The 14,303-nt window shown below is 37.3% G+C and overlaps 1 protein-coding gene across 1 annotated transcript in view; it reads left to right on the plus strand.

Annotated features, from left to right (window-relative positions):
• GDA (guanine deaminase) overlaps nucleotides 1-9,437 on the plus strand; it is a 30,111-nt gene extending 20,674 nt beyond the window's left edge. Inside the window, exons 11-14 of the mRNA XM_087741488.1 lie at nucleotides 310-456; nucleotides 2,929-3,047; nucleotides 4,159-4,186; nucleotides 5,231-9,437. Of these exons, the coding sequence (XP_087597614.1) occupies nucleotides 310-456; nucleotides 2,929-3,047; nucleotides 4,159-4,186; nucleotides 5,231-5,301 (365 nt within the window). The 3' untranslated portion in view covers nucleotides 5,302-9,437. The remainder of the gene's footprint in view (nucleotides 1-309; nucleotides 457-2,928; nucleotides 3,048-4,158; nucleotides 4,187-5,230) is intronic.
• The last annotated feature ends 4,866 nt before the right edge of the window (nucleotides 9,438-14,303 follow it).

Below are 14,303 nucleotides of genomic sequence, written 5' to 3' on the forward strand. Positions count from 1 at the left end.
GAGCTGGTCAAAAAATGTTTAAAAAGAAAACCAGAAATGAATGAAGAAAGTTTTGTTCCTGTCATGAGAGTAAACAGGGCTTGAACAACAACTCTTCAGGTTTCTGTTATTTTGTGTTGTACTCTATTTACCTGACTTTGTACGTGAGAGCACCTTTCTTAGGAATTATACATTCAGAGACAGCACTTAGCAGTAAAACTTTTTGTGTCTACCACATCTGCCACTTTGTAAAATTTAATTAAGGCTTATAGAAATTTCACCCATAGAATTATTCCCAAAGCTTGTTTCTAAGAGTCTGATCCCTTCTAGATGTTGCCGGTGGATATTCAGCTTCTATGCTTGATGCCATCAGGAAAACAATGATGGCATCTAATAGCCTTCAGATCAATAAAGTGAATGAAACAGCACTAACCCTTGAAGAAGCTTTTCAACTAGCCACTCTAGGAGGAAGCCAAGGTAAGAAGAAATTTCTTTAGGATGTACACAGAGAACTACAGGTCTTTTTGATATTATGTCGCTCTGTCATTAAAAGGTGGCTGAATTCACAGATTTTCTGGTGCCAGAGTAAAGCCTAAAATGGTATCTGCTGGGCAGAGATATCCTTCAGTCTCTCATACCCATACTAGGCTCGTTACAGAAGATTATTTGTACTGACGTTGAGAGTTTAATAATAGAATCCTAGTGATTTTTCAGGGTTGTACATTTTCTTTGCAAAGATCCTCAGACTTCTTAATCATTAGTGCTTGTGTGTTTATCAAACCAACTGGAAAGACTTCGTTTTCTCAGCAACCAACACTTGGTTGTGCAATTACTGTGCAATTACTATAAAATCATGCATCCTGTTTGTCATCAGTTTCTAATTTTGTTTCTGCTTTTTGAGCTCTCAGTGAGGCAGTTTGTCACTGTCTTTCCAGCAAATCAAAACATCATGCAAATCACTCCTGAATCAGAGAAAAGCGCAAAGTTTAAACAGGATGTGCACCATGGTTGTTCAAGACACGCTTGCATCTGCAGAATATAGTCATATAGTATATTGGTTATTCTGGTTCACTGGCATGTTTTGTCATGATCAGTATGCACATACTGATTTATACAATTAGCAAAGTTTTAGCGGAACTTGTATGATTTAGCAGAGAGCAAATGCACACATAAGTAAAAATTTATTACTATTTCAGTTAGCAGAAATAAGTTTGCTACCTGCTAAAGAACTGGACCCAAGTCTTTTCAGTGTTACATTTTTATAGTTGTCAGAAAACACCATTGGGAACTATTAACGGAAGTTTGAAAGATGTAATGAAAAATGTCATCAAACAGGTCTTCTCAGGACTATATTTGAATTTCTGGAGGGTATAATGGGGAAATAGAGAAGACAGAAAATGGGTAGGGGACAAAAAAGGAGAGATCTTTTTCCCACAGTATATACTGTTCTCATAAAAGAAAAGTAAATATATATTTATATATTCCTACAATATATACTGTTCTTATAAAAGAGAAAAAATTAGCTGAGATACGAAAAGGAAAAATTATAAAAATTCTGAACTCATACATGGTTTCCCTTCCCAGCTACTCTTGTGCTTGTTCTATCTGGGTTCTTAGGTTTACTTAGTAAAGTGTTTATTTTATATACTGATTTTGAACTGTTTTATCCTTACCGAATCACTTTCAAGGGTAGAATATAAATTACTCGTACAACCTTCCAGTAGCCTGGACAAGTACAGTTGGTGGAAATGTAAATGAGCGATTCTTTGTTGCAATAATTTGCTTTGCTGAGACTCCTAAACACTTGTCACCCTCTTGTGTTTAATCTAAAAATTGCATTCTGCTCACAAACCTGAAGGAGTATGAGATCATTTTAGTTGAAACTGGTAGGTAGTCAAAATATTTCACCATTTGGATGAGTTTAAACATCTTTAAGGTATTGCGAAGTTCCTGCCACACATAAACTTCACTAAAGGCTCAAGTTCCTTTATCGGACAGGAGCAACCTGAAAACAAATTAACAAATTATTTGCAGATATTATCCCCTTTGACAACTTAGTTTACATCCAGAGTATTGGAAAAGTTGATTTAATACACAGATACTTTGTACAACTTAAAACTATCCTAAACCATTTCCAAGGAGACACAAAGGTCTCTCTTTAGGTATTCTAAGCATTTGCAAGCACTCCATTTCTGAAGATGAAACTGTAGATTTTCAGTGCTTGTGGACCTGAGAACCAGAGGTTGTAATGAAGCCTTGAAATAACAAAGCTGAATAATAGACCACAAGAAAAGCCTTACAGGTGGGTATGAGACATTCAGATCCAGCTCATTTTTTTTCCCACACTATATTGTTCTTGGTTCCTGCTAATTACCCTTATTTTTCCTCTCTGCACACCTCTTTTATTATGATAATATTATATGTTACTATTGTAACAGGTCTATACAACCTGTCAAAGGTGCTTAAACTGGTTAAACAATTAAATCTAATATGGCCTTAGCAAGGTGACTATTGTTATATACTTTACTGTTTCTCTGACTTCATTTCATTGCTCGTTTTGGAGCTTTAATGTTTTTGCAATGCAAACAATTGTTATTCCACTTTAAACAGTTAGTGGCCTATACATCAGATCTGGAATGGCACAAAATCAATGGAGAACATTCAAAGAACAAAAATCAAAAGAGGGGCTCAAATTGTTTTCAGATATCTTTTACCCTTAACAGATGCCTTTAGAAATTGATCAGAATATACATGTTTTTACTGAGAAGTTGCTTAAGAACTCAAATGCTAACATACTCCTTGTTGCATATGCTTTCATGTTTTTCCTTGTAATCATCTAAATTTTTGTAGTTTTCCTTATGAACATCTCACGTAAGTTGCCAGGTGCTTCCACATAGTGGAAAGAGGCTTGCATTAAAGACCTGTTTGTGAGCTTATTTTCTTCCTCAGCTCTAGGACTAGATGACGTGATTGGAAACTTTGAGGTCGGCAAAGAATTTGATGCACTGCTAATCAACACGAAGGCTTCAGACAGCCCTTTTGACTTGTTCTCTGCTGATAATTTTGAGGTAATCAGAACAGGATTAATGATCCAAAAAATTACTGGAAATGATGTGGGGAAGGTCTGTGATATAGCCAGAATAAGTCTCTTGAGAGTTATTCCAGTAACAGGAATTGGATACTACACTGCTGTCTGTGTTTCAGCCCAAGAGGTTCAGTGGTTGTTTTCTTTTTCAGAACCTTGCTGTCCTCAGTGACAGTCCCATATCCCCATGAGCAAAAATGCATGTAACATTTTTTAATGCATGTTTTATTAGCCCAAGCTGACAATTAGAGTTAGCTATTTGCAGTAACAAATGGCAGCCAAGAAAAAGCAATTTAGTTCTAGTTAACACTTTGAGTTCAAACTCAAAAATGGCAGCCTGTTCCCAGATAAAGGCTAGGTTGCCTTGGCTGCACTGCTGTTATAAATTTAGGCCAGAACTCAAGACAGCTAATTTGAGTTGAAAGCACAGGTTTTATGCAAACATATAAGCAGTATTAGCAATTATGCAATAGGCACACCTTCTCATACAAAACCATTTTATGATTAAAAAAAAAGGTAATGAACAACAGTTACTTGAATTTACTGATGTGGCCAGATTGTCTATCACTGTCTCTATTCTGAATGTCACCAGTTACTTAGACATGCAAGCATAAGTGGTGAGGTAATTGTTCCTTAATCTGTTTCAGTCACAATAATCTGGATTAGATTAATTCTTTAAATTTTAAATCTTCTTCATAATTCAAACAACTCTGGAAAAAAATATATTTTCCAACTTAAGTCTAAACCTTCTTAGCTAAGTTAGGAGTTCTCAGGACTTTAAAAGTGCTTACAATTTTGTTTTATTTTTCAATAAGTAAATGAATTTGAGAACTCTAAAAAAAGAGGAAGAGGAAGTATTGTGTTTTAGGCATATATTTGTTTATACCGTCAAACTTGCGCAGTATTTTCTTCCTGAGACATACAGCCTTCTTACTGAGTTACTTATGGGAAAAAGTGCAAATTAAGTTTTGATTTTACTGTTAGTAGGAATACTTGGGAAAACTATTTTTAACAGTTCTTTCAAGCTTCAAATAATTATGATCTGGGATAGCAGATACTGCTTTCTGAATTTGGTTTTCTCCCATTTTTTATAGGACACTCTCCAGAAGTTCCTGTATCTGGGTATGTTCTGATTCTCAGCCCACATAAAATTCTGTTTGTTTTATACATCAAAAATTGCCTAAATTAATGTGGAGGTTAATAATAAACTTATTAAGACATAATTAAATATACACTTGTTTACAGTAATCAAATATATTTATTTACATTACATATAAACATTAATATGTCACTATTTAGTAATATTTCTATTTTTTATATTAATTAAAGATACATTTACTTACATTTCTTAATATCTGATTATAAATACTGAGTAAGAATTAAGTGGTTTAACTTTTGTTCTTTGGGACATTGTTAAATAGTCAATGTAACATGATCAGATGCACCAAGTTTGTTGATTTATTACCACACCTATCTTTATCTACAGTATGAGCTAAATCATATTTCACAGTGGAGTAACACTGACATGCTAATCACCAGTTCAGAACCAGTTCAGCTCAGAAGTACTTCTGCAGACCAGTTGCCATTATGGTTTTTTTTTACTCCCAAACAGAAAACAAACAAAACCCAACCCAAACAATCCCACCCAGCCCCCTAAGAGAATAGATATTCTTTATATGGCATCATCTGGACCAAGAGCTGCACCGCTCATTATGTTGTTATGTAGAGGCAACTGGTGTTAGCTCTGGCCACGTTTTTGTCATTCTCTAATTAGGCTTTTGCCTTTTTGAGAAGCTGGCTGAGGCAAACCAGCTTTACTGCTGCCTGGTACCTGAGTTAGTTCAGATACTGTGCAACAGTGCATTTTCTGTACAGATGTACAATATTTTCAGGGTTTGAACCTGCTAAATATATAGAAAACCCATGATACCGCTGCAGCAGCTGAATGCTATGTTTATTTCTTGAAAAAAGCATGGGTAGTTTAAACATCCATTGATCTTTGTGGTAGCCCTGACTATTTCTCTCCAAATAAACTTTCTCAGTCCTAGGAAATGGTCACTGCAAATGATGTATTTCAAAACTGATTTTGTGGATTGCATTATTTTCATTAATTAAATCAGTGCATAGACTTATGTGTAAATCTCTGTTTTGACCATGTTATTTCAGGTGATGATCGGAATATTTCTGAAGTGTATGTGGCTGGAAAGCAAGTGGTTCCTTTTTCAAGTTCAGTATAAATCCATTTTCCTTTTGCATAATGCTCTGCTGGTCATTCTGCACCTGATTTGGAAAAGGTTGATTAAACACAGTGCCTGATCATCGGGAATGACACCTCATTTTTGTTTAATGTTTTAAAACTTGCAAACATCATAAATTTTGTTAGACCTTTCAAGAATTACTTTACCAAAATTGTCACAGTTCTAGAGGAAACGGATATTTAAATTTCTCTGTAAAAATAGCATGTGTGCATTGATAAGGGATTTGGTAAATACCTTAATTAAAGAGGACACCTGCTGTTCCTTTTAATAATAGTATAGGAAGCATTACGAAGAGCAGTGAGGCTCTCATTGTCTGTAATGCATCTGAATTAAAAAAAAAAGGTCAGTGCTAGTAAATTGGTTTTGCAGATAATGAATATCATGGAAAAAATGCAATTTCCATAGTATTATCACCAAGTATGGAAAAATCAATGACATTTCGGGGTATTTAGAACGTTTTTCAGTTTTCTTTAGGAGCTTATTTTTTTTAAGTAACTATTTAATTTAAAACATTAGTTTTTTTAAGACAAATTAGATAAGAAGTGTGTATTTATAAATAAATAAGAGTCCTTATTATCAAAGAGTTCAGATTTGTCATTCGTAGTCAGACAGAAGAGAACTGGTGTAAGAACCAGAAATAAGTAACAGGGCATTAGTCACAGGGAGAGGGGCTGGGAGAGCGGAAGGGCTGCATTGTTCTGTGATGCTGTCAGCTGAAACTGCATTTCCGCAGATTTTGTTCCTAAGTCTAGAAGTGGTCAGCCTGATCTTCCACCCACTCCACTGAATTACCTTCAGCTGAGCAACAGCTGAATGAAACTTGTTAAATTAGAAGCAGGCACTAAGATATCTGGGCAGGCTACTAGACGGCAAACAAATGAAGAGTTTTTTTCTGGACTAGAGGGAGTGCTTCATCTAATTCAGCCTTCTGCAGAGCCTTCCCGAGCTCACTTGCTCCTGGCTGTTCAAACAGGATGATACAATGTCCCTTCTCCTTTCTGTAAGGGAAGGGAGTGGGTTTAAAAAAAATCCAAGAGAAATGGTCTATTTCTGGCCATTATCACCTTTGACTTGAGGTGGAAATCATCACTGGAAAAAGCAGCTCAGCTTTAACATGCTCTTTTGTTTCTTTCAATGTGGCAACCATAATTCCAGCCCTGTACAATTCCAGGTAAAAAGTATGCCCTTTTCGTTTTGGCAATCTGTGTGACTTCCTTTCTTGAAAAGTATATTTCCCTACTTTTTATCAGAGACTTTTTTATTTTTGCGATATTAGTTTGAGGAGGGGGCTGCTTCTTGGTTCTTTTATTATGTTTTTGCAACACAAAGGAGGTAAGCTTTAATTTCAGTGTCAGTAGAGACAATATTATATTGAGTTACTCTAAACATGTGTTGAATATGGTTTTAAGGCCTGCTTCAAGCTCCTTTGATTTCACTAAGCTTTGTTTCACACTTTTATCTCACTGCCTGGTGATATAAAGGCACAAGACTTCCTTGTGTTCACAGAACAAGGGAGGTCACTGCACCAAAGTCTCACCTCATGTCTACTTCTGAGAGAGTGCATGGCCCAATGCCACTGATAACTTTCTGATTTTACAAGCATTTTCAGAGCTTATGTACCATTATGGTTGTGCCTACATGAGACAGTATAGTGTCAAGTGGAACTGTAAAAGCTAGCTTGGTCTCTTATAGCAGTACAGTCTTTTCAGTGTGGTTTTTTTGCTGAAGCTGAGTAGCCTTACTGAACAGCAGGGGATATTGGCTTGCAGACACCACCCGACTGCAGCTATGTGGCTTGTTCATTGAGAGCTAGCTCAGGTATCTTCACAGGGCACTGCACTATGCCACGTGCTTGCGGAGGTACAGCCTTCGTATTCATTACGTTCAATGATTCCTAACGCTTTAGGAGTCAAGACTTGAGGATTAAGATTTCCACATTCCATCAGGGTGTTTTCTTAACCATTTTGTTTTTCTTGTGTCCCAGTCACCTACGCAGTAGCACACTTGCTTGGCAAATACAATTTTCAGCTCTTTAACTTGGTTTCCTGATTCAGGGAGCATTTTTCCTCATGAATTTTGACATGAATTTAATTGACCAAATTTCACGTTCCAAAACCAAAGATCTTTGAGACACATGTTTTAATCCTCCCAGTTACTGTTTGAAACTATTTTTAGCAAGTTGCATGGTTTTCAGCTTTGGCTTTCCTGCAGTGTTTTCTGGGGCGGAGAAAGATTACACAGCCTCATGTACAATGTATGTTTGTGCCCTACTTCTTTGCTTCCAGAGCTATGAATTAAATCAAGGCTTTTATTTTAGTGGTAGTCTTAACTGTCTCTGACTTCATTGTTTTCCCTCTATTTTGTAGTGTTGTTAAGAATTTATTCAGCATTTCTTCTTAAAAGATTTGCAAGGGAGGAGGGCTTGCTTACTTGCAAACTGGGAATACAGAAAAACTTCAACAAGTTCAACACTATACTGCTGACTCAGTTTCAAAGGGACTCCCTAGGATAACGGCTGTCAATGAGCTTTGTATCTGAATATAGGCTGAATCATAAGCATTTTGATTCTTGTTAAATTCAGGCACAAGGCAGGAACTCAGCCTTTTGATTATAGCTTTACTAGTGTCTAGTACCCAGACTTAGAAAGGGAGAATCACGTTTTTAAGAATCTCAGCTGGAGGAGGAGCTCTGCCTGCAGGTGGTGCCGTGGGCTGCCTTGCACCACCCTGCAATGCCCAAGACCAGGAGCAGGGAGGACCAAGATGGATAGCATTACACTAAATGCTGAGGTGCTTAAGGGTAAAGGAGAGAAGCTTGAATCTGAAGTGAGACGAAGGCAGTGGAGGAATTAATATAACAAATAAACGGGGAGGTACTTTCAACAGCAGCATCTTAAATAGAATTGAATAGAGAAAGACTGTAATGCCAGGAAAAAAAAGTTGAAGTGGGGTCCTCTGAGGTAGTCCCAAATGTTTGTTCAGTGGAAGATGACTTACGTACGGAAATTTTAAGGTTTTAGGAGATACATAGGATGTAGTAGCCAAAACTCTCTGAAGCAATTTTGGGAAAGTCACTGAGGATCCCACTGTCAAGTCTTGGTCTTTGGGACTCTCTGGCTATATGTAGGTTGCCAAGATGCTTGGTGCAGTAGGGGAGGATCAGTAGATGAAAGCATTTACTGCAGAGACTTGTATGTCTACACTATATGCAGCTTAAGACTACATATAGTCTGTTTCCTTGGATATATGTTCAACTGCATATGCACTTTGAAACAGGCCAAATAATTGGTTCAGACTCTTAATGTCTCTTTTAGAGGCTGGAGTATATTTGGCATGCAGCTGAGCCTCCAGTGTAGTTTCCTCAAAAATACACTTAATCCTTGTGTGCCAAAACCACCCTGCAAACTGAACCAAGGTTCAATAGGGGAGTATGATTGGGAATTTACTTCAGAACAGCACTACTGTCTCAAACCAAAATGCTAATGGAGGCTAGGACTTGGACTATTCCCCCTCCATCCTCATTGTCACAGAACTTAGCAGCTGAAAACAAATTAAAGCAACTTCCTTCCCTCTTCTTCCCTCTTCCAAAAAACAAAAAACCAACAAAAAACCACCACAAAAATAAAAATAGGCAACCAAACACTAAGGGGAGATGAGAAAGTGGAAGAAAAGAAAGGTATTATTTTCAGTCAGTATAAATTGACACAGTGCTACTGACTTAAGATAAAACCTCTGGAAAAATGTATATGCATCTGTTTCCAGATGTCACTCCCCAATAGTTGTCTTGCCAGATTGTGGATGGATCTTTGTTTACTAATGTGTCTTTGTGTTCAATGTTAGCACACCATTCAGACAAAGAAAAAAAAAAAAGGTAGTTTGTGGAAAGCTTGCTTGTTGGGACAATATACTTAATGTGTTCTATGTTCAGATGAGCACTTATTTATTATAAATGGAATGTATTTGAATTACTGATATATGATGATCTCATTGTGTCACTTCAGGTTTTGATTATTAATGAAATGCTACTAAGTATCGCCTATGCATTATGCAGCATTATTTGAATTATTCATGTGTGGCAAGTGGAGCTCTGCACATTAAAATGTTGCCTTGGCCTAATGTTTATATTTATTCTGTGTTTTTTGTGCAATCAGAAAGCTTTGTAGGGGAAAAAAAAAGTGTGTTTGTCCACTGTACTGAACACTTTCAGTATGGTAAGTGGACTTCCTGTTAAAGAAAGAAACGTTAAAATGATCCTGTTTAGAAGTCTGTGCCTGATTATACACTCATGAATGAAAAAATTATAATGGTTTTATGAAAGCTGACATGAATCGTAATGTTTTCATTTAAAAACATTTAGAGAGAAATAGATTTTTTTATTTTAATCACGATTATGCAATGCAGATTAGCAAAAGGTAATAGTTCTTGCTAAATATCTGCTGTTCTACTGAGCAACAGAGAATGTAACTATTCTAGATTATACATTTAAAAAGAATAAGCAACTCTTTCATAATAAAATTCTTTCTTTCATAAAAAGAATAAGCAATTCTTTCAAAGAATATCCCAGTTTTAAAAGGAAAAGATATTAACAACATTGCTCAGACAAGCTGTTTAAAAATATTGTTTTAAGCATTTCCAGGAACAATCCATAACAGATGATAAGGTGGACAGCTTTTAAAATACTGGATTTGTATGAATAAACGGTGCTGCCTTATCTGCAACCCTGTGTGTAGCAGTGGTCAACTCATCTCTAAAATGACAGTATACAAGTAGAAGGTATTTAAAAAAATAAAAAGCCGAGAGATTTTGAAAATTTGAGAAAGGACTGGGAGAAAAAAATGAATTTGAGAAGAGATTTGAAAAGGGTAGTAGCAGAATACAAAATAATGCAAAGTAGAAAGAAGCCAGATCAGAGGAACTCATAAAAACAAGACAACATGTCAGTGAAGTTTTAGGTGGGAAACACTCAGAAAAGAAGATATGTTTTCAGGCAATTTTCTGTTAAATCCCAGACCTCATTCCTTCTGAGAGTCATTGAGGCCCAACAACTGAGCAGATTTCCAAAGCAGTTACTTACATGCTTAATAATACACCCCAAATAATTGTAGCTAATCATAGCATAATTATATAACACTTTTCAACCTCTCAAGATTTAAATCAAAATTACCTGCAACAAATCCAGAAGAAACGTAATGCAAGGGCATGTTATGCTTTATCTCCACGTGTCCTGTGAAACATTTGGCATTGGCCAGGTCAGGGACTGAACTAGTCTGGTCCTGGGCAAGAATCTCTGCTCCTGCATACCCCAGATGTCATCCCCTGTCATGTGCCTGGTGGCACAGTGATGACTGAGTCCAACAGGAAGACAAGCATCTGATGTGACTAGAGTAACTGAAAATAAGCTGTTTTAAAAGTCAGATTGTTTTGAAGTTAAGCACACTGCAGAGAGCACTGCACGTTTTAAATTACATGAGCATATACCTAATAGTGAACTTCTAGGTACTAGGAACGTTGGTTTAAGGTTGGGGGTTTTTTTAAGCCCTCATATAATATGTGCAACAACTCATGCTTCTTGCAACAGAGAAGCCAGCAAATGACATCTGCAAGGCGCTCTGTACAAATAACAACGAGAACAGCAACAAAACCAATTCTTGGGAAGCCAAAAGGACATCAGCAACATCAACAACAATCTGTTGTGTAAAGTTAATAGAACTGTTAGTTTTTCTCGAAAGGCTGTACAATGTTTTTGGAGGGCAGTTTCCTGGAAATTTCAGTGGAAATTCTTTCTTGGAAAATGCCCTGAATCAGAGCGTGCTCCAACCAGTGAGGTCCCCTGTGGCTTCTGCAGAAGCAGTCACTTCTGTAGAAGTGAAGGCAATAGTCATGCCTAGACTCACACTTCCTCCCCCGGTCAGGACTCAGAAATGTGTATTTGCTTTTATTCTGGCTTTAGTTTGTGGTTTCTCATACCATGTGGTTTTAGTTTGAAAATAACTATGCTGAATGAGTGGAGTTGGGAGAAGGTTAAGGCTAAAAGGCAATCTTACACTCACCCACCTAATGCTTCAACTCAAAAGATCTCTCCCATCAGGTACATGTTACTATGTTTGCACAGCTCTTAGACTCGGTGATTTGGCTTAATGACTTCAGTCAGGTGGTAACAATTAAACCCAGCCAAGACCAAGATGTAAACTGTGATCTGCACTTAAGTAAACCTTGATCTGCACTTAAGTCACCAAAGGCTTCACTTAGTCAAGTGTTCCTGTGCGCATTTAGGTACAAAACCTCTCTGGAGATAAGCCTTCAGTAGAAGGGACCAGGGTTAGTGACAACTGAAGACTTTGATCTCTGTGTCCTATCTGGCCTTCTGACTTCAGAGCTGGGTTGTGTGTTTCTTTAACAGCTTTTGCTGATGAAGCTTTTAAAAAGCGGTTGCACATACTCCTTAGCTGAGGAAGTTTGCAGCCTTCGCTCCAAGACAAACCTTCTTTTCCTAAAGGAGAATTCGCATCTCACTGGAGTAAGCTTTTCTGATTCTGGTTCTTGGTTTTGTTTGCTCATTGCCTGTTGTGCTTAGGCTCTGGTTCTTTCATTTGTCAAAAATGCCTAACTGGAGTTAATGTTGTTGAATTTATCCTTCCTGTTGTACTTGCATAGTTTCAAGGAAGAGCAATGTATTGGGGAAAACGGTATATGCGATTTCCACTGTTCTGCTTGGTTTTGATCAATGGGAAGTCATGTACTGTTGAAACAAAATAAAGAGGCCTTGTCTTTACACCAACCCTCATTTCTTTCTGTATTTGACTTTGAAGGAGAGAGAGAAAGGTGGCAAGCTGACTAATGAAGATTTGCAGTGAAGACCATAATACACAGCAAAGTGTTGGCGATGCACAGAACTTACATGTTACCTGGGGAACTCGGGCACACCCATCATAGGGGTTTGCAAACTCTGCTTAGTATGCATAACATTATTTTAGGGGATCTTTTTCCAGATTCAAAACTCTTACAGCTTTTGATGTATCTTCATTACCAGGTTTGTTGGGTTGATAAATCAAAGCCAGTGCTTCACTAACATTCTTATTATTTTGTGTCTAAGTAGACTATCCTGAAATGCTTTCTTCTTGTGCTTGGCAGCAAGCATACAGAGTCACATCTCCTTTAATATCATTTTCTTCACTTTCTTACTTTTCAAAGCTTACGCATAAAAATATCCCCAGTCTAAGCAGCTCTGAAACTCACCAGAAGTGGATTTTCTTAAAACAAAAACTACCATAGGAGAACGACTAATTACACACTGGAACTGTATGCTGAAATTTTCAGAATTATGTGCAAGTTGTTATCAACTTATGCAGAACTGTGCACAAAAAAATAAAGCTGTTCTGTATTTTCATCAACCAACTTATCAGCAGAAGTCATGCAAACTACTGAGAAAAGAAATGAAAGAAAACTTCATTATAGATTACTGTTCTTAGTAGAAAGGTCCATTTAGGCTTTCAGCATAGGAATTCTGCTACTTAACATTTTATTTTGAAAAATAGCAGTAAGAAATGCTTTTGTGACATTTTGCTAGAGTACTATGTTGACACTTAACTATTTAAAGTAGTCTAAACCCCAGATGTGAAAACAGTTGTTATGGTATAGAGGGTTTGTGAGACCGTTTGAAAATTTGAAAGCCTTTGGGTATGTTGTCAGTAAATCCCAGGCTACAATTACCTTTTTCACTACAATGAGTTGATGCAAACACAGTGTTGCATAAGTGAACACAGAATTTGCAAGCTTAAAAAAAAAGCCATTGAATAATCATGAACTTATTACCAGAGTAATTTTCATCAGTCTTCTCCCATGGCTATCAAGAAGAATACAAAGACTCTTCTTAGTTTGGGATCAAATACTGAGTCATTTATAACTGAGCTTATAGGTTTATAGTTCATGAGCTAAGAGCATAGTTAAAATGCAAAATGAAGGTTGCTTGCCCTATGCTTGTGCTCTGTAATTAGCTGTCTTCCTTCCAAAGTAATGAGTTTGTGACTACGTTCTTGCGTTAATTCTGATTAAAACTGTCCTTTAGGAATTAACCTAAAAATATGGCCAGAAATGCCATGAAATCCAGAGGAAATAGGAGTGATACCTCCTCCTTTCGTATTTTGTCCTAGACATACCATCTCAAAATATAAAAGGTATTTTGCTTCTTAGAACCTGGAAGTATTAAAATGGTAGCTAAAGTTTAATCTTAGCCCCCACCTTAAACAAATCTCAACCTCCCAGCACACTGGTGAAGGTTCATAGCTGTAAGAAACCCAACTCCTCTGATAATTCATACAGAATATCAATTCCAGCGAGCTGTGGGCAGTGCTAATGCTTGTTGTATTAACTCAGTGCTGTAAAAATTGTTCCCTGAGCTTTTATTTTTGGAGGAGTCACCATTGTTGTATTTTTATGGCTTGTGAAACAGCAAACATATGTGCCAAATGAGAACAGTGATATCTTGCAGCACATGCCAGCCAGTGCTGAGCAATCCTCCTACCCCAGCTGAGGGGCTGCATATGTTGGGGGCATTTCCAGCATTGTTGTAGGAAGATTCACATGCTCCAAGGGGATAACTGAGGGAAAAAGAAAAGAGTTTGAACTGTGTGCAGAATATGCTGTTACAGAATGAGAGATTCACAGGTTTTTAAGCCTAAACCGATAAAGAAATGAACTGTTGCAATCCTCTGCTCTGACCTCTCCAGACCCTGAGAGAGCGGTAGCTGAGGCATGCCTTCATCATGTGAAAGTCTCAGTGAAAGCCAGTACACGCACAGAGCAGGTTGGACTGACTACGGCTAGAGTAGCACAGTAACCAGGCACAGTAAGTAAGAGTAGTATGACACCATGCACATGATAAACGCTCACCATCTCGTCTTATTACAGGGGCTTGTTCCCTCAAGCATGGTGCTGTGCTGAACTCTGTGCTAACAGTCTGGGAGGTCGCTTGGACACCCCATC

The sequence above is a fragment of the Nipponia nippon genome, unplaced genomic scaffold, assembly GCF_047370975.1.
Source record: "Nipponia nippon isolate SJK-2023a ecotype South Korea unplaced genomic scaffold, ASM4737097v1 scaffold_8, whole genome shotgun sequence".
Classification (NCBI taxonomy): Eukaryota; Metazoa; Chordata; class Aves; order Pelecaniformes; family Threskiornithidae; genus Nipponia; species Nipponia nippon.